We start from the raw sequence: 22858 nt of genomic DNA on the forward strand, positions 1-22858 counted from the left end.
CTCTCAGATTTTTGGTGACATGGATGGAATGGACGTCCCGCATAATAGACAAGGAATGGGGGAAAAAAACCTTTGCACTGACGGCACCTACTTCCTATTGGACTCAAACTTAACCCCATTGCACTGACTAGTGTTGTCTTTTGACTAGATCTTTGCTTGTGTTGTATGAAATCACAGATGTACGTTGCTTTGGATAAAAGCGTCTGCTAAATGAAATGAAAAGTAACACTAACATTATCTCTGATGTGCTTTGAATCCATTATGACAGTTTGAATACATGATTATTCGGCACTTCACACAATGTGTTCTTTTTCTGTTTTTTTTTTTACATCAGATTCAACTTTACTGTCATTGCACAGAGTGTATATACAATGACATATGAAAGGTGGAAGAGACAGTAATAATAATATTGATACACAAGGCTTCTTGTCCAAAAGCTCTGGACACAACATGTATACATGGTCACTGTACTGTATGTGGTTTTACATAGTGTTTTATTTCAATTTAGCTTCACTGTCATCAAATGTGTCACTAATGTGAATCTTTGTCCTTGTATTAAAGTGACAGACGTCCTGTTGATAGGTGCGTTTTATTCACACCGAGTGCAGAATCACCAACAACCAACAAACACTGAACAGTACGAGCAACGCTACAGCTTTCTAGAAAATGTATGTACACGTAGAAAACTTTGTGCTGTTTCACTTTTTTTGTCTTATTTTGACTTGAAATGGAGAGGGGAGGAGAAGGGCAGCAACCCTACAGATGTGTCCAGGTCCAAGATGAGGCTGGACACTCCGTAGGGACACCGGGAGACTTTGAAGGAGAACACAGCAGGTCTGTCCAGATTCTCAAAAACTATCTGCCTGTAGTTGTCCATATCTTTACGTCCAGACTTTTTTCCATGTAGGTCCTTCCATCTTTTTGCAGGTGTGTCCCGACCTGAGCCGCACCAGTAGACTGACTTCAATTTTTTCACACTGTGTTCATGTTGACCTGGTTTGAATGTTTTCATGTGACTGAATGTCTCGTAGATCAGTCAGGAGGAGACTGCTCCTGCTCCGCCTTTGAAAATGTTATCTACCCATTAAATCTTCTGTTTTTTTTAATGTTTAAAATTAGAGGCTGACCTCTAGTGGCCATAGTAATTATAACAGAGGAGGATCAGGTCTCAAACAACATAAACTTTCATCCAGAAGTCCAGTGTGAAACTTAAGATTGTGAAATGAAAAGTCGCCTTTTCGTTAATTTTAAATTTTTTCCTAATGTGTGTACGTTTAATAACAAGGTTTTAAAACGTTTTATTTTACCCCTAAACCGAACCATAGTTTTTTAAGTATATTTGGGCTGATAACATACTAGTGAGCAGAGCTGAATCCTTCTGACCCATATGTATGAGCCTTATAGCAACTGTTGAGTTCTTGATGGGAAGATTGAGACAAATTGGACAGTATTTTCTTCTGTCTCACTGCTTTTAACTTTGCCTCATGACTGTCAGGTGATACATTTTAAAACACAACAAGACCAGAGTTCAACCTTTTGTAGCTTAAAGGTTCTGCATTCACATACTTAAATTATGTCTGTTTTTTTAAAGGTTGGTGTTTCTGGCTCCAGTGCCAGCTAACAGGCTGACAGCAGAACTTCAGAGGAAATGCATTGAAAGGGAGCTTCAGGTTATGGAAGGTGACGGGGTCGGGCAAGAGTCACAGAGAGCCAGAGTTTGACACTTAATAAAGTTAATAAAAGGGGAAACACTAACCCTTTAGAAAGATGCCATACTCTGTATATCCCCGGCTCTCGTAAGGCTAGTAAATACAGTAGAACACAGTAGAATGTAATGATGTGAAAGGAGTAGAACCCTGTACAAGAACCAGTTAAAGACAAAGATTGAAGGAACCCAGAACAACCACAGGACCACAGGACCAGGACCCTGGCTCTTCTGTCAAATACTTGAAGTTGCCAGGTTTTTGAATAGTTTGACAGCAGTGTAGATAGTGGGTCAGAGGTCAGGTGGTGTCTGGGAACCTGGTCAGCCCTCAAACTGACCAATAAAATAACATACAAAACATGATGTCATCAGTTCACATCAATTGATCAGAAATGTTCAAAGTGCTAATTGGTCCCATGGATTAAAAGTGGGCTTGGCCATCGTAAGAAGACATGACATCATCTGGAAACATGCTGACATTAAAACTGATTTATGATGTCATGTCTTTATTTATGATGTCATGTCTCTCTTTCTCAGTAGTGCTCCTCAGAGTGCGTGGGGTCATTGAAGAAGCGAGAGCTGCGTTTTGCCGATCGGGCTGTGAAGGGGACGGTCTTCAGAGCTGCAGGGACGAAATCAAACAGCCAATCAGACACCAGGCAGCAAACACCAGGTAAATGTGTGCATGTTTACCTGTGAAGATGTACGTATATACCTGTAATAATGTCTTCGATGGCTCCGTCCTTCCCTTCGTAAACATGCCGACTGTCTTTTCCTTGCTTCCGTCTGAGCTCCGTCAGCAGCTCCTGCTGCTGCCGCTTCCCCCTGTGGGAGGGAGACTGTGGGGGAGGAGGGGGAGAACGTTAAGACCTTACTCTGAAGGACCTTAGGGCCTGTTGTGATTCATGTTGTGATTCATATTGAGTCTCATAGGGATTCGTATTGTGAGTCATGCTGTGATTCACGTTGTGATTCACGTTGTGATTCACGTTGTGATTCATATTGAGTCAGGTTATGATTCATTTTATGAGTGGTTTTGTGATTCATGTTGTAAGTGACATTGTGAATAATGTTGTGAATCATGTTGTGAATCATTTTGTGATTCATATTGAGTTATGCTGTGATTCATTTTATGAGTGGTATTGTGATTCATGTTGTAAGTTAAGTTGTGAATCATGCTGTGATTCATATTGTGAGTCACATTGTGATACGTGTTGTGATTCATGTTCTGAATCATGTTGTGATTCATATTGTGAGTCACGTTGTGATTCATGTTCTGAATCATGTTGTGAGTCAAGTTGTGATTCATTTTATAATTCATCTAGTAAGCGATATGATTCATATTGCGAGTCCAGTTATGATTCATATTGAGTCAGGTTGTGATTCATATTGTGAGTCACGCTGTGATTCACGTTGGTAGTGACATTGTGATACACATTGGGAGTCATGTCGTGGGGTTGGTTATGAACTATGACTCAGGAACTGTGTGAAAGGTCAGAGGCCACAATCTCACCTTGGTCTCCTCCTCCTCCTGCTGCTCCTCCTGCTCCAGTTTCTCCAGTAACATTTGTTCTTGACGCCTTCTCTGCTCGTTCTCCTCCTCCGCCAGCTGAATGCACACATAAGGATTCACACATACAGAAACACAGAGATTAAAAAAACTCACACACAGAGACAGGCACATTAAGTATATATCGAGCACACGCACCACGGCCCCACCAAGGAGGCGATTCTGCGATCTGTTCCATTTACTCACCCTGTACGCTTTAATGAAACGAACAAAGATGGGAAAGAACACTGACGGCGGCATTGTCTTAGAGCTTTCCCCAAAAAATTTCACAGCGTCTTCAAATGCATCCTAAAATAAAGAGACATGGCATTTCACACAGTTATCGACAATAGAAGGACGGAGAGTTTTGACTCTAAACCTAAATATTAATACCATATCAGTGTTTTCTTTACTTACAGTGACCACCAGAGGTCACTGAACATTTGCCATATCAGCATGAATGTGTTGTAGTTCTTCACTGATGCCACCAGATGCCAGCAGAATGTGCCAGTGTGTAAATAAACAGTAAAACTGTGTGAAGACTAAAAGTTTAAGGGATCAAACTTAAAGCTTTTAATATGATTACTGACTGTGTGTGTGTGTTTGTTGTCTCACCTGAGCTATGCGTGCGTCCTCCTGCAGTTTGCTGAGTCGTGACTCGTGCCTGCTGATGAAGTCTTTGAGCGTGGCATTGTGTTGAACACTGAACTCTCTCCAGGTGAGCTCCATGCCGCGCTGCAGCTCCTTCACATCACACAGCACGTTCTCCAGACTCACTACACACAGGTGAGGACACACAGGTGAGGACACACTGCTGGGGACCCAGTCTGATGTGTTGCAGTGCTCTGATTGGTTGACAGACTCACCTGCAGCAGCCTTGTCGACGTAGTGCAGCTCGTTGTAAAACAGACTCTTTGCAGGATATTTCTCTCGCACCACGTTGGCGATGTAATGAAGCAACGTCTGTTTCCTGTCTGTCGACTTCGTCTCCAAGAGCTGAAACACACACGTAGCTTTTATATATATATACAAACTCCATGCAACAAAACTTCATAGATTGTCCTTATATATAATTCTCATATAAAAAAAGTCATATATTGTCCTCATATATAATCCTCATAAGTTGTCCACATAAATTGTCGTTATGTATAACTCTCATATATAAAGCTCATATATATTGTCCTTACATATTGCTATTATATATAATCCTCATATTTAGTCCACATATATAAATATCATCTTATATAATATACATATATAATCCTTATATATAAACCTCATATATTGTCCTCATATATATTCTCATTATATATGATCCTCATATTTTGTCCACATATATAAATATCATATATTGTTCTTATATATAAACCTCATATATTGTCCTCATATGTAAACCCTTATATATATTGTTATTAAATATGATCCTCATATATAAACCTGAAAATGTGAGCCTGCCTGTGTTTGTGATAAGATTTTTCTTCCAATTTCTTTAGCATTTCTGTTTTTAAATTATTAAAATTTCATAAAAACAGGTGGATGCATATATCCAGGTTTTCTTAACACATAGTCTGTGTGTGTATGTGTGTGTGTGTGTGTGTGTGTGTGTGTGTGTTACCAGGTCTAAACTCTGCAGTTTGAATCCGTACACAGCTCCTCTCTTACTGCTGTTCATGTAGTTCCCCAGAGCCAAGATGATCTACAACAGCATCAACAAACAGGTGCAGTTTCACTCTGACACACTCTGATTATATACATGAATCAATATATACAGAAGATAATGTAAATATACTCCATATATTTATACATAACACAGACTGACCTCCAGGATCTTTTTCAGCTTCGTAGATGATTTTATGGAAACTGAAGCAGCGATTATGGCATGGAGTTGCTGAGAGGAAACACAACAGAGTGAGACAGCTCTCAATGTCTACCTGTTTGTCTGACAAGACACCTGTCTGTCTGTTTACACACATATCTCTCTTACCGGAGTTAACATCTGGATGTTGTCGGTGAAGTTGCCCATGAAAGTCATGATAGACATTCGCTGACTGAGTCGTTCGATGCGACTGAACTGCATCATGAATCTGTCTTCGTCGCTCAGAGACTCCAGGGGTTTCCTGTCTCTCTCGTATTGCCGTAGAAGCTTCACCTCGGCCTCCGTCGGCAGGAAGCGCATCAGACACTCCACAAAGTCAACCCGAACTGTTCGCAGGTCAAACCTAATGCAACACAAAGGAAACTATTGAGTGACAGGGAATCATTTCAATGTGAACCTGAACTTTAAATTCAGACCTTATACTGTTACTAATGTAGCTGTATTGATTCCCCTGGCGGCCACTCAGCAGCCTGAACACACCTGTCCAGAGGACTCACGTAATAAACAACCCAGCAGAACCCCACTGCTACCTGGAGCTGGTTATCGGCCCAAACTGGTCCCAGTCTGAATCCACAAAACCAAACTAAACCTGACTGACTTGTCTGGTGCTGGAACAGAGCTGCGTGTGGTGACCTTCAACCAGTGGCAGGGCTGCACAGTAGACTTTTAGTTGTTAGTGGTATTTGTATGGTTCTGTTATCCACACTTAATAGCTGTCTTATTGTTACTGGTAGTACTGGTGGACCTACGTTTGGATGGCGCGACAGGTGATCTCTGACCCCTGGCCTGCTTTTCTCAGAGTGATAGCCAGGTTTTTGGATCTGTTGGCGTCCAGCAGAGAAACTTTGGATGGAGCTTTCTGAGGAAGTTTCTGTCTGGATAGAGTCAAGTCCACCGCCGGACCCTGAGCCTTCGTCTTAAACAGCTCCTCGAACTCTTCCACATTCAGGTCCTGAGAGACAGACAGGTACAGAGAGAAAGATGTAGTTAGACAGCTCCTCAAACTCCTCCACATTCAGCTCCTTGTGTGTCTTTGTTACCTGCAGGATGGACTCATCGTCGATGTCGTTGAAGACTGTCCCGTTGATTTGACTCGGCTTCAGGGCGACCCAGTTCAAAACCGGCATCCTGAACTTAGTCTGGATCGGCTTCTTTATCTTCACCGCTGCACAGCATGGAGAGGGACAGGGGAGAAAGGACAGTGGTGTTAGCTTCAGACAGTTACCCTGATCACCATTAGATACTGATACCCTGATCCCCTTCTGATATCAGTCTGATACCCTGAACTCATCAGATATCAGCCTGATACCCTGAACTCCTATAAGATACTGATACTATGAACCTGATCAGATATGAATAGCCTGAACCCCAGAAGATACTGATACCCTGGAACCCTGAAGATGATGGAGAAATATAATGATGTGAAGATGTTTAAATGTAAGATTTTGAGTAAACGTACAGAATAACTTGAGAGGACCCTCTGTTGGCATAACGAGAGAAGAAAAAAATGTTAGTGTCAAGAAACTCGGAAGAGATTAAATTTCAGATTTTTTTCATGAGGACTCAGAATTCTGGATTCTTATTGGCCAGAAGGTTTGAATTCACTTTTAGTAAGCAGTAAAAGTTCAGTCTCACCTGCTAATCCAGAGTTAAAGATGACCGTGGGCCCTGACCCTGGGAGAGGGGGGGCCACGGGGGGAGGAGGAGGGGGCATGGGAACGGAGGAGAGCTCACTGGTCCGACATGGAGGAGGAGGTGGAGGAGGGGGAGGAGGAGGAGCAGGTGGAGGAGGTGCAGGGTATGACCCATTTGACACTTTAAAGACAAAGAGAAGAAGAAAGTTTAAATGTATGTTGGGGTTCATGTCATGTTTTTGTTTGTATCGGTTGTATCTTTGACAATAGTGATTAAATATGTAAATATAATTGGTGGAGGTGAAACCTACCTGTGCCTGGCATTGGAGGTGGAGGAGGAGGAGGGGGCGGCATCGGCATCCCTGGAGCTTCACCCACCCCTGGTCCCATGCTGTGATAGGCTATGGTCTCAGGACTGTTGAAACCAATCAGGTAATCAATCAACACCAATCATCACTTACTGTTAGTCCGTAACTAATACAGACAAGAAAAATATTATCACACCCAACAGACTCAACACGACCATGATGACGTGTTTGTGTCATCTAACCAGGTGGCAACCTCCAGGTCTGAGCAGGGAGGCAAACCAGGAAGTGCCTTAAGCTGCATTCCACTGAAAATTCCAGCAGGGGGCGCGAAGTGTGGCTGCAAAAACATTTCTGTACATTCATTTCAATGCAAAATGAGAAAACTTCTCACTGGATTTATTACCTCAATCTTTTTTTTTAGGACAACACTATGGTCTCAATCACTAGTAAAAAGACAATTTGATGTTAATAGTTCAAGTAATGGCCCCATTTAGAAGAAAATAGAAGATAAAGAATCATATGATTTGGGGCGTGGCTAACTTTGATTGACAGGTCACTAACAAGGCGAGCCGTCAATAAAGTTATATATAACGTTGTATAGATATAAAAAAAGGATGTTTAGCGGTTTGGTCTCATAACTTTGACCCTTTCATGGTGTATTTTCACTTAATGACAGTTTATTTGAACGTTTTGTTCAGTAAAAATGTCTTGTTCAGCGTTTGGTTGGACTAACAGACACTCCAAGGAGTCGCTGTTCATTTTTCTTTGGTAAGTAACATACATTTTTTATGTTTTTTGCTAGCAAAAACTAACAGTTAATGCTAACATGAATTAGCAGCGACTTCTCTCAGTCTCAGTCTGAGGTGTAGAGAGGCTGTAGTCAGTGATCAGATCCCTCTCGCTCCACCACTGGACAAACCAGTGGGTGACGTCATGGTGACTACGTCCATTATTGATATACAGTCTATGCATCTAATGTATGTTTCTGGTCGCTAACTGTGCAGTGAGCAGTGCCGTCTCTTACCTGGGGGACAGGTTAGGACAGGGTGGAGGTGAGGGGGAGGCAGAGTCAGCTACTCCCCCGTCTCCCTCTCCTCTCTGAGGCTGAGGAGCTCCTGGTCCTCCGGACTGCTGGGCCTCCTGAGCCTGACGCTCAAGACGACTCTGACGCCGGATTGTCTGGTCCTTCTCCCGAACGATCCTCCGCAAGGTGTGCACCTGAGTGTTAGTGCTGGCGTACACCTCCTGAACAGGTAACAGGTGGGGAGTTCATTGATGAGGTTCAGAAACACAAATGTAGATCCACTATTTTGTTAATGGTGTTTTGTAACAGCACTGACCCGAACGTGGTCCAGCTCCTTGTTGGTTTGCATCAGCTGTTTCTCCAGTTCAACGATCTTCAGCATCGCTTCGTTCTCCACATCCAGCAGACGCTCTGACATCTGAGGACAGAGGGAGAGCGACACAGCTACATGTCAGTACAGTACAGACCATTCTGTCTCCAAACATAGATTTCTATCTGTCTGTCTGAGAGACAGGTTAGTACCACAGCTGTCTCTCTCTGCAGCTGTCTATCTTACCGTGCCCATGCTCTCCTCCAACTCCTCCACCCGTTCCAGAGCAGCAGTTTTGGTCTCTGCGTCCTCCAGCAGTGTCCCAACATCGAACACGTTGTCCAGGTACGCCTGAATCTGAACCTGCAGCCTGTCGCTTTCTGTGTGCTTCAGCCTCTGAAATGAGACAGGTAGAGAGAAAGGTTGATGCAGAGACAGCATCAGCCCTCGTGTGATTGGCTGAGAGTAGGTCATGTGACTGTCTTACCTCCAGGTGTTCGTCCAGGTTGAGTTTGGTGAAATCGTACTGCAGATGGACTCTAAAGTTCATGTCCTCCACCGAGTGAACCACAATGTTGATGAACTGCATGCAGGCCACCTGACAATCATTGCCACAATAACAAACACGATCAGTTGGCAACCAGTTGTTAATAAATTAAGAGGTAACCAAAACAAAGTACAGTGAGGGAGATAAGTATTTGATCCCCTGCCGATTTTGATATTTTTGCTAAATTTTTCCACTGACAAATAAACGATATAATATTAATGGTAGGTTTATTTAAGAAATTGAGAGACAGAATTGTGTGATATTCTCTCTCTCACTGAATTATAGCTTTGTGATAATGTAATGTTTTATATTTTAATTAGAATTTGTTTAGTTATTATTATTAATAATAATTAAAAAAATGTAGTGATAATATTTGTAGTAATAATTTATTTAATAAAAAAAACGTATTAAGAGACTGTTAAACAATTCAGATAATAAAAAAACCTTTGTACCAAAAAGTCGATGTTGTCGTCTTCGTTTTTAAAATGTTCCATCAACTTCTCGAAACGCATCGACTCCGAACACACCTGCAACACGTCAATCAGTCATTATTAAAACCATCAATCCATCCATTGATAAAACGATCAATGAAACAATAAATCACGTCATCCATCCAGCCAGCCATTATTAAACCCATCAACATATCAATAAATCCATTAATAAAACCCTCAATCAATCAATAAATCCATCCAATCATCCATCCATCTATCTACCTACCTACCTACCTACCTACCTACCTACCTATCTATCTATCTATCTATCTATCTATCTATCTATCTATCTATCTATCTATCTATCTATCTATCTATCTATCTATCTATCTATCTATCTATCTATCTATCTATCTATCTATCTATCTATCTATCTATCTATCTATCTATCTATCCATCCATCCATCCATCCATCCATCCATCCATCCATCCATCCATCCATCCATCCATCCATCCATCCATCCATCCATCCATCCATCCATCCATCCATCCATCCATCCATCCATCCATCCATCCATCCATCCATCCATCCATCCATCCATCCATCCATCCATCCTCCATCCATCCATCCATCCATCCATCCATAAATTCATCCATCAATACATCAATCAATCTATAAGTCTGTCAATCCATCAATAAAACCATCAATATCAATCCATCAATCTATCACTTGCACAGTGTCAGCTGGGTGTGTGTATTTGTGTGATGTTTACAGTTTTGAAGTTGTCGAAGGCTGACAGGATGATCTCATGTCCTCCTCTGACCAAACACACCGCCGCCAACAACTCCAACACCAGAGCCTTCGTCCTGAAGAGAGACAGACAGGAGGAGAGACGGGTTAGCAGGTTTGGTTGTTCTCTCTGTAGTACTTCAGTGTAGTTGGTCGTATCTATGTATAGTTGGTAGTACCAGTGTGTAGTTAGTAGTACTGTGTGTAGTACTCCTGTGTCGTACTGACCTGGGGTTCCTGTTGTTGAGGCTCAAGGCGATCTCGTTGACGGCGTGAGGATGTGACATCACCATGTTGAATCCATACTGACGTAGGAAACGACAGTTTAAATATTGTGTATTTAATGTAAATGTATGTGAAAAGTTATTGTATTACCTGGTAGTGCATGCATATTTATTGTAAATGTACATGAAAAGTGGAAGTGGTACCTGGTAGTTCATGACGGCTCTCAGACACATGACACAAACATGGACGTCGTCTTTCTTACAGACGAGTCGTGAGTTCTTCAGAGTCCGGCGACTCGGCAGCGTGTTGGAGCGAGTCACCATCGCAGAGCTAAAAACACACAAAAATCATCAGACTGCACTTCCTGCATGAGTTTATCTTCTCTGTTTCTATTTTGTTACCTGATGGAGTGGCGAGCTGCTCGGGGAGCAGAGGAGGAGGGCGAGGGGAGACTGCAGTCGCCATGGAGATCCTCTATGGAGCGACTCCAGGGAGAGTCGATGGACGAGACCTCACCTCCGGCCTCTGACTGCTCGCCATCAAACCTGAACACACAACAAACAATAACATGTCGTTAACAGTGTGTTTATCTGGTTCATATAACATATATAACATGTTAATGTGTTATTATAACATATAAAACATGTTAATGTGTTCTTATAACATATGAAACATGTTAATGTGTTCTTATAACATATATAACATATAAAGCATGTTAATGTGTTCTTATAACATACATAACATGTTAATGTGATCTTATAACATATTAAACATGTTAATGTGTTCTAATAACATATTAAACATGTTAATGTGTTCTAATAACATATTAAACATGTTAATGTGTTCTTATAACATATAAAACATGTTAATGTGTTCTTATAACATATATAACATGTGTTCTTATAACATATGAAACATGTTAATGTGTTCTTATAACATACAATATGTTCATGTGTTCATATAACATATATAACACGTGTTCATGTGTTCTTATAACATATAAAACTTGTTCTTATAACATATATACATGTGTTCATATAACATATATAACATGAGTTTGTGTGTTCATATAACATATGACGTGTTCATGTGTTCATATAACATATAACATATAACATGTGTTTATGTGTTCATATAACATATACAATATATTGAATTCGATATTTGTAACACATAAAAAACTATCTATTTTTAATATTTATTTGTTGAGACTCACGTGACAGCGTACTGAGCGAAGGACAAATACTCGACCAGAACATCCAGACCTCGATTCTCCTCATTCAGAAACTCTCTGACCCACCTACAGAGACACAGACAGGTAATCAGAGAGACAGACAGGTTATCAGAGAAAAAACAGAGACAGACAGGTGTTCAAACAGACAGATGTTCAGACAGACAGGTGTACCCGATGTGGTTTGTACGCAGAGAAATCTCGAGTTCTCTGAGCATCTGAGTCGACTCCTGAACTCTTCTTCGAAACTTCTGCAGAGAGATAGAAAGTGAGAGAGAGAGAGGGAGAGAGAGAGAGACAGTTTTGACTGTTTTCAATATATAAAATCAGTTTTTACTTTAAATGACATCATCACTCTTGTAAACCAGCTACAAGCTCCATTTCCCATCTCACCTTGCGTGTGACAGCCGGGTCCAGAAAGCCTCTCAGCTTCTGGATGTAGGTGTGTGGCGGGTTCTTCACCTGAAACCTCTCCTGCATCAGACACACAATGGGATTTTATAACATCAGCTATGAAGCTCCACCAACCACCAACAATTGTCTAGTAATCAAATTACCACAAAGTAACTGACAACCAAGGGTCTGCGTGGCCCCTAAGGGTCCACCATGAGACAAAGTCTTGTTTCTTACACCCACCTGATCACAAATCAGCTCCCACTTCTTGTCGTTGTCATAGGAGCGCAGCAGACGCACCTTGTCGGGAGGCAGGTTCATCGAATTCTGAAACACAGAATATTAAATTAAATTCTTCAATAATTTGACCTCAAAAAGTTCCTCTTCCATTAGCATGTGACCTCAAGAACAGCTGCAGGTGAGTCACATGACTCCTGATGGTCTATACCCTAACCCTCTCACCCTGGAACCCCTTAACCCCTTAACCCTGTAATCTTTAACCCTATAACCCTCCAGACCTTTAACCCTTTAAACCATTAATACTGTATATAACCATATATATATATATATATATATATGTGTATATATATATATATATATATATATATACATATATATATATATACATATATATATATATATATATATATATATATATCTGTATATTACCACATTTAAGCATAAAACCGTATAAAGTTTTTTTCGCCTTAACCATATAACATATATTACCAATATAACCGTATATTAACCTTATAGTGTGCAAACTGCATACAGCCAAAAATAAGCAATATTACCTTATACAGCAGTATAAAACATATATAATATAATACTAGTATATAATGCTTCTATTTATAACCTTATGTAACCTTATATCACATATATATGTATGATATATAAGTGTATATAACATACATTTCAGTATATAAACATACACAACAGTGTATAACCATCTGTACCCCTAACAGTAACAGTATGTAAAGTTTATTATTGTTATATACCCATTTAACAACGTATATAACATATATAACGCCTGTACTTGAATGTACCACATACGTCAAAATAAGTGTGTTTAATATGTTATTGTATATAATGATCTGTCTGTAAATCCGAACCTGCAACAGGTTCGACACAGACCTGAAGGACCAGAAAAACTGCTGGTCTTTGTTGGTTGAGGATATGAGGAGCTCTGCCAGTCTGCAGACTGAGACCAGAACCTCAGACAGACCAGAAGCTCAGAGACACCAGAACCTCAGACAGACCAGAACCTCAGACAGACCAGAAGCTCAGAGACCAGAAGCTCAGACAGACCAGAAGCTCAGAGACCAGAAGCTCAGAGAGACCAGAACCTCAGACAAACCCGAAGCTCAGAGAGACCAGAACCTCAGACAGACCAGAACCTCAGACAAACCCGAAGCTCAGAGAGACCAGAACCTCAGACAGACCAGAAGTTCAGAGGCTCAAAGATCAAAGGCTCAGAGACACCAGAACCTCAGACGGACCAGAAGTTCAGACAGACCGTAAAATCAGACAAACCCGAAGCTCAGACAGACCAAAAGCTCAGAGACCAGAACCTTATTGACCAGTCCCTTGAAGAACATACTATCAGAGACCAGAACATAACAGACCATGACATGAGAGAACCAGAACAGTGAAGAGACCAGAACCTCAGAGAAACCAGAACTTTGAGAGTCTAGAAGCTGAGAGACCAGACCCATGGAGAACAGGCCCTCAAAGACCAGAACACAAGAGACCATAGCGTCAGAGACCAGAACCACAGAACGCCATCATCAGGTCAACATGAACTACAGACAGACAGCCTCAGCTGATAATGTGCTAATGTTAGCAGGCTAACGATGTTATCAGATTCATTAAATATAAAACACATATAAATATATATGAAATGTGTGTGTGTGTGTGTGTGTGTGTGTGTGTATGTATGTATGTGTGTGTGTGTGTGTGTGTGTATTTACCAGTGCGATTGAGAACCTCTCCTCCAGCTCGGCCGGGTCGGGCATCGGGAGTCGAACCGGGGCGGCTCTGGACCGGATCACCGCCAGCTGGCTCTCCATGCTCTCTGCGTTCCCCATCACACACACCCCGAACACACACACACACAGCGAACACACCCACCTACAACAACACACACACACTCAGCAGACACAGCGGCAGGAACATGTGGTCGGCCATCACACACTGAACACAGAAGGCCCGTCTCTCTCTCTGTCTGCCTGTCTGTCTGTCTCTCTGTCTGTCTCTCTGTTATCAGACGGTGGAGATCGTCTCCCTCCACCTCGCGCCTGCCTGCCTGTCTGTCTCTCTGTCTGTCTCTTTGTCTCTCGTCCTCTCCGCCGCGGCGGATGCTGATGATGCTGAGGATCCAGATGAAGCTCTGCTGCCGTGTCGTTGTGTGTGTGTGTGTGTGTGTGTGTGTATGTGTGTGTTTATATGAAATGTGTCTGTGTGTGTGTGTTGTGTGTGAGCGCGTGTCGCAGATCAGCCGGTTAATCCTCCCCCTCTCCTCCCCCACATGAAGAAAGAAAGAGAGAGTCGGCCTCCTCCTCTTTGTCTCTCTCTCCCTCACAGCTGCAGTCTTTGTCTACCTCTCTCGACCCTCCTCTCTCTCTCTCTCTCTCTCTGCCTCCTCAGACAATGAGCCTTCTGCCACTCCAGGCCCCGCCCACCAACACACACACACACACACACACACACGCGCGCGCGCGCGCGCGCACGCACGCACGCAACCACAGGCTAGAACATTACTACTATTATTATTTTAATATTATGATATTATGATACATGGGATACGTTCTGTTTTAATTGATTTACTCAGTTAATATCCAATTAATACAGAAATAATCAATTAATACCATTGATGGAAGAAGTATTCAGATCACTTACTTCAGTGAAAATACTCATTTTAACTACTTATACCTTTATGTGTAAAAAGTACACTATTCGCCTCTATTAAATGTAAAGTATAAAGTTACAGATGTGGAAATACTAATAATATGTAAAGTACAAGTGCCTCAAAATTGTACTGAAGTACACTACTCAAATAAATGTAATTTATGTAGTTAGATTCCACCACTGATTAATACAGAACTCATCAATGAATACAGAGCTAATCAAGTGGTACAGCACTCATCAATTAATACAGAACTAATCAACAGATACAGAACTAATCAATGAATAAAGAACTCATCAACTGATACAGAACTAACCTATTAATACAGAACTAATCAACTAATCTAGAACTAACCAGTTATTTATTTATGTATTTATTTATACATCAATCTAGAATAAATACTGTACTAATAATGCTATTAAAACTACAAAATTACTAAATAGTTAATATTAATAAAGCAAAACAGAATGACTCAACCATCAAACAACAATTAGGATTTGGAAAAATATCTACTATAGATAATTTTGACTGATAATGTGATTGATGAAATTGGAGGGAATGATTATTTTCTTTTATTATTAGCCTATTGAAAATATATTAAATGATCATTATGTGAGTTTTAAGAGGATCTGAACCAAATGAAGATTTATCAAAACGTTTCCAGTCAGAACAGGAAGTCATAGAAACACATCCTGTTAGGTCTGATTGTAATTTAATGAACATGTTTTATTATAAAAGAAAAGCCCAAAACATTCCATTTTACCTGCATTCTCCCGTACATCAGCATCATAGATAATGTTTTATTTTTTAAATACAGACATTAACTTATTATTAACATTAATTTCTTATTCTTTAAGAAATTACCTGTAAAATAACTTGTTTACTGTCTTATGATGGTAGATGTTTGAGACGCTGCAGCTGTGACAGGGAGAGGTGCATTTTTGGTAATGTGGGCAGCAGGGTAAGGCCACAGTCAACCACACAGCTGGCAGATGGAGAGGTGCACTCTGGGTAATGTAGGCAGCAGGCTAACGCCACCGTCAACCACACAGCTGTGATATGGGAGAGGTGCACTCTGGGTAATGTAGGCAGCAGGATAATGCAGCACACACAAAAAAAACTATTTCTGCTAAATCTATTTATAGATGTTAAAGTGACGTTATGAATGAATAATTAATAGGTAATAACAACACTCATCAATTCATCAGTGAATAAAAATGATAATTAATGATTGTCCTTTAATCCTCACTGCAGCTTTCAGCACCGCGGACAGCGTCTCTGCAGGAGCCCCGCCCACTCTGGTCCAGTCCATCAGTCTGCGTCACAGAGAGAGAGACAGGTAGGGACAGAGACAGGTAAAGACAGAGAGGGGACACACCGGGACAGACAGACTGACAGACCGACAGACAGACAGACTGAAAGACAGACAGACAGGCTTTCCTGCGCTGCTGCAGAGAGGCTCGCGCCGCTCGGTCCGGTTGTCGTCATGGGAACGGTGCTGTCTCTGTCTCCGGGCTCGAGGAAAGCTGCGGCTCGAGGGCCGCAGAAGCTGGCGGAGCTCGCGGTGCAGAAGCCACCGGAGCCCCAGGAGGAGGATGAGGAGGAGCAGGACGGGAAGAAGAAGAAGAAGAAGAAGCGGCACCCGGTGCTGCTGCACGCCCTCAGCTGGAAGAAACGCCTCGTGGCTGCACGAGCAAAGAGGAAGGGCGGGAAGAAGGTGAAACCCGCGGCGTCCGAGCCCGTGCACGTGCAGCGGGAGCAGGCGGCCACCGACAGCCGCCACAGAGCTCTGAAGCTCGGGCACCGACACGGACCCATCCCGGTACCGGTACCCACCGTCCCGGAACAGAACCAGACCCAAGGCAGGCCGGACCTGATCATCTCACCACGGAGGGTGGTGGTGCAGGTGTGTGTGTGTGTGTGTGTGTGTGCGTGTGTGTGTGTGCGTGTGCGTGTGTGTACTTGTACTCCAATCATAGTGAGGACCAGAATAAGTTCTTAACTAACTGAGTGAGGACATTTTTGTGAAGTGAGGACATTTCAGGTGGACCTCACTTCTTCAAAGGCCCTAAAAATGTTTGAAGGTAAGGACTTGGTTTCAGTTTCAGGTTTAGGTTAGGGTAAGGGGCCACAAATTCATTACATTAATGATGTGTCCTCAAAAAGATAGAAGTGCAAGGATGCGTGTTTGTGTGTTCTCGTACTTCCTACACAGTGAGGACCATGGCTTTAACCAGTAAAATGAGGACATTTTTTCTTTATAGGCCTGTTTGAGGGTTAAGAGTTGATTTTAAGGTTCAGGTTATAATTAGGTTTATTAGGTGGTTAGGGTTGGGGTCAGGTATTTAGTTGTGATGGTTAAGGTTAGCGGTCTAGGGAATCCATGTGATGAATACAGAGTCCTCACAAAGATAGAAGGATAAGGATGTGTGTGTGTGTGTGTGTGTGTGTGTGTGTGTGTGTGTGTGTGTGTGGTTGCAAGAGGTGTTTTAAATTCTTAAGGCAACAATCAAAGATCAAATTCATCAATTAAAAGCTAAATTGCTAAATTTACTTACTAAATTAAAAGCTGCATAAATAAATGCAAATTTCTCAAATAATTTTATCCTCAGTGACATCAGAGGTCCTATTAATATTTTAATTTAATTCAATATGATGAATAAACATTCACACTGTGATTGATGGTAAGTGGAGTTTGATAAAAAATTTGACCAAAATCACAGTAAAATCCACCAACCATACTCCAAAAACAATCTCCAAATGTAATATTCAATTTATTAATTTCTTAGATATATTTTGTTTTACAGTGATTTGCTGGTGTCCTCCACTTTCTTTGTCTCCTCTCCTATTTCCTGGTCCTCTCACCTCATCGCCTCTCTCCTCTCCCGTCTCCTTATCTCCTCTCCTGTCTCCTCTCCTCTGCAGGCGTCTACAGGTGAGCTCCTTCGATGTCTTTCTGACTTTCTGTGTCATCGTTGTGTGAAACTGAAGGAGCTGTCGTCCAATCAGATCGTCCTATGGTTCAGGAATGTTGACAGAGCACTGCTGGTTCAAGGTTGGCAGGTCAGTCTTTAAATGTCTTTGTATTTTTATAGTAACTAAGGGTGTTTCCACTACAGCCCAATAGCCGGAATGAGGCAGGTCTCACTCGCCGAAACGTCCCTAATTTGAATATTAGCCTGGCTAATAGGCTAATAGGCTAGCTCTGTAGCAGTACAGTGTGTATGTGCTGCTGTTGCAGGAGGTGTTCACTTATGGATCTCTGTCTGTTTATAACAAACGCCGGACACTCTGTGTCACAGCTAGCAATGCCGGTTGATTCACGATCACTATGTTTATGATCAGCGGAGATGTTGTGCATAATTAGCCATGCTGGTTTGTTTATGATCACCTGCTGACATTGTGCACGGTTAGCGATAGCGGCCACAGTTGCGTCTCCCGTGTTTAATCGGTCGCGTATGTGTTCACGGATCATGGTCGAAACTGTTGCTAAGCGATTACGCAATGATCCAAAACCATGCGTCACCTCCGGAGTCTCGTAAATCCCTCTGGGGGCCTTTTTGTAATGGAGACTCGCAGAGTGAGCGGACATTTGAGAGACATTCCCGGTGGCCACTCTTCCCCCTAAAGGAAACATGGCTACTGTTGGTAAAAGGACCCCAGACCAGTAGTCCTCACACCTGTACAACTAGTCTTTTTTCCTCTGCAGTATTAGTAGTTTTCTGTGTAGTATTTGTACTTCCCTCTGCAGTATTAGTAGTTTTCTGTGTAGTATTAGTACTTTTTACTTTAGTACTAGTAGTTTTCTGTGTAGTATTAGTGCTTTTTACTTTAGTATTAGTAGTTTTCTGTGTAGTATTAGTGTGTTTTACTTTAGTATTAGTAGTTTTCTGTGTAGTATTAGTACTTTTTACTTTAGTACTAGTAGTTTTCTGTGTAGTATTAGTGCTTTTTACTTTAGTATTAGTAGTTTTCTGTGTAGTATTAGTGCTTTTTACTTTAGTATTAGTAGTTTTCTGTGTAGTATTAGTGCGTTTTACTTTAGTATTAGCAGTTTTCTGTGTAGTATTAGTGCTTTTTACTTTAGTATTAGTAGTTTTCTGTGTAGTACTACTTGTCCTGTCTCCCTACAGGACCAGTGCTTCATCAGTCCTGCCAGCCTGGTCTTCGTGTACCTGCTGTGCAGGGAGGCGGTGGATGAAGACACGTCTTCAGAGCAGGAGCTTCACGCCACCTTTCTCACCTGTCTGTACCTGGGCTACTCCTACCTGGGCAACGAGATCTCGTACCCGCTGAAACCTTTCCTAGTGGAGTCCAGCCGTGATGCATTCTGGGATCGAGCGCTGGAGCTCATCGAGCGTCTGAGCGCCGACATGCTGCGGATCAACGCCGACCCGCACTTCTTCACCGAGGTGTTTCAGGACCTGAAGAACCAGGGAGGAGCGAGGCAGAGAGAGAAAGAGAAAGAGGGGGAGAAAGAGAGGCAAAGGGTGGAGGAGGAGAGACAGAAATCAAAAGAGAAGAAGGAAAGAGAGAAAGAGGAGGAGAAGGAGAATGAGGGAGGAAACAAAGTTGATGATGTGGATCGTTAAGAAAACAAAAGAGAGAGAGGAGACGGCAGTATTTGTTAATCAGACTCACCCAGCAGCAGACGACCGCTGAGGTCTGAATGTAATCCACGGCAGCCGACATACAGTCGGACATCTGATGAGCAGTCAGCTCGATCGTGACCTTTGACCTCCTACTGAAGAGAGACTGAAACGTGGACACTAGCTCACTTTAACTGCATGCCGTCAATCAAAACCAACAGTATCTTCTGATTGTACCATTGTGGATGTAGATGGCAACCTTGCATATGATCTCCTATGAAGGACGAAAAATTATTAAAGTAGAAATAAATATATATAAAAAATAAATAAAAATATATATAAATAAATGCCAAAAAATCTATGGAAATTCTATATTTTTACATTATTTTATTATTGATTTAGATATTTCTCTATTTATTTATTCATGTATTTTACATTTCCACATGTATGTATTTAGTTCTACATTTATCTATTTTTATATTTATTTCTTCATCTATATATTTATTTCTACTTTTATTCATTTATTTCTACTTGTGTCATTTTTCGTCCTCCATTATCTCCAGCCTTTTTTTGTGTATTTGCATTGTTTAAGAAAGAAATGTGTCAGTCAGGTCTTTATTTATTATGCGGGTCAACAGAGAGACAGAAAACATCCAGAAACTCACAGAATCAAAGACAGTAGCCCATTTCATAGTACGGCCCTGCAAGTGTCCCAGGAAAGGTCTGTGCCTTTCCGCCTTAGGACGTTCATAGTGACCCCGGGATGGCGTGATATTCTTGCCCTTTCATAGTGCAGTCTGGCGTCGTGGAACGAGGTGGGCTGATAGTTGGAGGAGACGATAGTGAAGTGTGACAGAGCAGCAGCAGTACTGCACAGTAGCACAGTGCTAACAGGCTAACAGTTAGCTCTGTAGCATTACAGTATGTATACAGCAGTATATAGTATATATAGAATATAGTACAGTAGCATGTATGTGCTGCAGCAGGATGTGTTCACTTAGCGACCTCCGTTTTTCTACAACAAGCACCGGACACTCTGTGCACAGTTAGTGATGCTGGTTTGTTTACGATCAGTGGCGGACACCACGTGTACAGTTAGCATGCCGGTTTGTTTTGACGATAAGCAGCAGACGCTGTGTACAGTTAACATGCCGGTTTGCAGTGAACAGTGATTCGATAACTGTCGGACCAAGTGGGAGGTGTGTGTTAAACACCCGACGTCAAATATCCCGCTTCGCCTCGATGGCCCGTTCATAGTGGTCCCACTTCCAACTGTCCCACCAGAGGTAGTCACAGAGGCACAAATATTGGTGGGATCACTTGATCCTGGCATCCCGCTTCGTTCATAGTGGAGGCGAGACGTTACAGAGCCGTAAATGTCCCTGCATGAAACGGCACTATGAAAGGGGCTAATGAGACATAAAGTAAAACTTCAAACTAACCTGAGAACTAAAAACAGCTTGATCTGCTGATCTGATTGGCCGAGAGCTCAGAAAGTGTTTATGACTGTAGTAACACCTGTAATCACAGGTCTTTAAAGGTGTTTTAGGGTGTTTTCAACCTTGAATCAAATGGGCTGAATGCTTGGCTTTTGGTATACCAGTGAAAAACACCCAAATTACAGCTGCTGGTGATCATAAACACCTGTGAAACACACTGAGCAGAGATGTTCACTCCCAAGTAAGTGTGTTATGAACAGTGGTGGAAGAGGTAGTCAGATATCTCACCTAAGTAAAAGTACTTATACACTGAAAAAATACTCAACTATATTTCAAAGTCCTGCATCCAAATAATACTTAAGTAAAGTACTAGCATCAAAACGTACTTAAAGTATCCAAAGAAAAATACTCTTTATGCAGAATGACCCCACTTAGATTTTTTAAATATTCCAAATTGGATTATTATTTTTGCATTTATATAAGCAGTGTTTTATTGTTGTCCAGGTAAGGTTACTTTTATCTACTTAATATACTTTTATGTTATATTTTATTCTAAATTGTATGTTCAATAATAAAAAAAAAAAGTGTCTTATGTTAAATCTTCACCTGAAAAGTAGCTAAAGCTGGCAGCTAAATGTAGTGGATTAAAAAGTACAATATTAACCTTTAGAATGTAGTGGAGTAAAAGTATAAAATTACATAAATTAAAATACTCATGTAAAGTACTTAGTTACATTCCACCACTGATTATGAGAAACTTGCATATTATGTGTTAGCGCTGCTGCACAGTGAAGTGAAGAAGATACTAATTTATAAATCTCCGTAGCTGTTTGCTTTGACAAAACCACCGCAGCATGAAGTTAGCAGAGGGATTTTGATGCACCTTTTTTTGCCAAATTAAACATTAAGAATGTATTAACCGTATATTAAACAGATTGAATGATAAATTATGACCTGCAGTAGGTCTGATTAGATGGCCGGAAACGCAGGCACCTTTGACCCTTGATGACTCAAACACAGATTTAATCTGGACCTCATGATGGATGCATTGTGGGAAATGTAGTTCAACAGGTCAACTTGAAAGAGAGATCAAGCAACTGGAGCAGCTGTGGTCATGTGACATGGCGATCAGCAGATGTGAGTTACATGTTTTCTGTCCCGTTTTCTCGTCTGAAGGCTGAATGTAAAACCAGTCAAGGTAACTGAAGTGTGCCAACTGTTTTTATATCAAACCACCAACATAAACATCATGAATCACCCGAGTGTCTGTTGACTCTTATTTATTTGGCCCTCTGTCACCTGATTGCATTGTCTTCTATATGTCTCAAGATGTAAACAAGAGCTCAACCTGGATACTATTTATAGGCGTTTATTTAGCCGTGAAAACTACATTAAAACACATACATAAATAAAAAACATTCTCATAACAATTACAATGATATGTAAATTATACATAAATGAAATGCGTGCAGCTTAAGTGAGAAAATATGCTGAGAAAAATATATTGTCCTTTTTGGGTTATTAAAGTCATTATTCTGGTTGACTTTATTATTATTATTTTTTTACAGTGCTCTTCCAGTCCAACAGAGGGCAGCATCTTTCCACTCAAAATCTCTCCTCACAGCAGCTGCATTTTCTCCCCACTGTCTTGGTATGTTTATTATAATGAAACTTTTTGGAAAATAAGAAAAGTGTCTGATATTATCTGATTATATCTTTTTTTTTGTAAAATGATAACCTTTTCTGCAGCTTTATGTTGTTTCTGTACAACATTGTAACATGATTTTTTTTCTTAAATCATGATTTAAATGTTCTTTAGTTTGTAATTAATACTTTTTTATTTTTGAATTTTCCCAGTGTGTGCATTTGAGTGTGTATTGTGGTTTTGCCTGCAGCAGTGTG

General features: G+C 41.2%; 2 protein-coding genes across 3 annotated transcripts; one reads left to right on the forward strand and one right to left on the reverse strand.

Moving 5' to 3' along the window:
• Window positions 1-573: 573 nt before the first annotated feature.
• LOC131962764 (formin-like protein 2) lies at window positions 574-14429 on the reverse strand. 2 transcript variants are annotated; one of them, XM_059327824.1, is made up of 28 exons: window positions 13994-14429; window positions 12267-12350; window positions 12024-12104; window positions 11805-11881; window positions 11616-11699; window positions 10801-10944; window positions 10603-10729; window positions 10403-10479; window positions 10158-10251; window positions 9406-9480; window positions 8894-9004; window positions 8653-8802; window positions 8413-8514; window positions 8097-8317; window positions 7076-7179; window positions 6766-6945; window positions 6590-6610; window positions 6171-6295; window positions 5880-6082; window positions 5239-5473; window positions 5074-5142; window positions 4870-4950; window positions 4121-4250; window positions 3870-4030; window positions 3462-3563; window positions 3219-3314; window positions 2421-2544; window positions 574-2327 (listed from the first exon to the last, which is right to left on the reverse strand). In XM_059327824.1, the coding sequence occupies exons 1-28, from the start codon at window positions 14108-14110 to the stop codon at window positions 2239-2241; spliced, it is 3264 nt and encodes a 1087-aa protein (XP_059183807.1). In that variant the 5' UTR covers window positions 14111-14429; the 3' UTR covers window positions 574-2238. The 2 variants fall into 2 exon arrangements, with proteins under 2 accessions (XP_059183807.1, XP_059183808.1); XM_059327825.1 differs by lacking the exon at window positions 6590-6610.
• Window positions 14430-16258: 1829 nt separating this feature from the next.
• Window positions 16259-19874, forward strand: LOC131963147 (cyclin-dependent kinase 5 activator 2-like). Its single transcript, XM_059328300.1, has 3 exons — window positions 16259-16834; window positions 17854-17991; window positions 19062-19874. The coding sequence occupies exons 1-3, from the start codon at window positions 16415-16417 to the stop codon at window positions 19518-19520; spliced, it is 1017 nt and encodes a 338-aa protein (XP_059184283.1). The 5' UTR covers window positions 16259-16414; the 3' UTR covers window positions 19521-19874.
• The last annotated feature ends 2984 nt before the right edge of the window (window positions 19875-22858 follow it).

This window comes from Centropristis striata, chromosome 24 (assembly GCF_030273125.1).
Source record: "Centropristis striata isolate RG_2023a ecotype Rhode Island chromosome 24, C.striata_1.0, whole genome shotgun sequence".
NCBI lineage: Eukaryota > Metazoa > Chordata > Actinopteri > Perciformes > Serranidae > Centropristis > Centropristis striata.

Bases quoted from the DNA above. Each gene is read 5' to 3' on its own strand.
- LOC131962764 (XM_059327824.1), bottom strand. From the start codon at position 14,110: ATGGGGAACGCAGAGAGCATGGAGAGCCAGCTGGCGGTGATCCGGTCC. The intron at 8,515-8,652 runs GTAAGATAGACA...CTCTGTCCTCAG, and splicing joins TGGAGGAGAGCATGGGCACG to ATGTCAGAGCGTCTGCTGGA. The intron at 8,318-8,412 runs GTCAGTGCTGTT...TTACCTGTTCAG, and splicing joins AGGAGCTGGACCACGTTCGG to GAGGTGTACGCCAGCACTAA.
- LOC131963147 (XM_059328300.1), top strand. From the start codon at position 16,415: ATGGGAACGGTGCTGTCTCTGTCTCCGGGCTCGAGGAAAGCTGCGGCT. The intron at 16,835-17,853 runs GTGTGTGTGTGT...TCTCCTCTGCAG, and splicing joins CACGGAGGGTGGTGGTGCAG to GCGTCTACAGGTGAGCTCCT. The intron at 17,992-19,061 runs GTCAGTCTTTAA...GTCTCCCTACAG, and splicing joins TGCTGGTTCAAGGTTGGCAG to GACCAGTGCTTCATCAGTCC.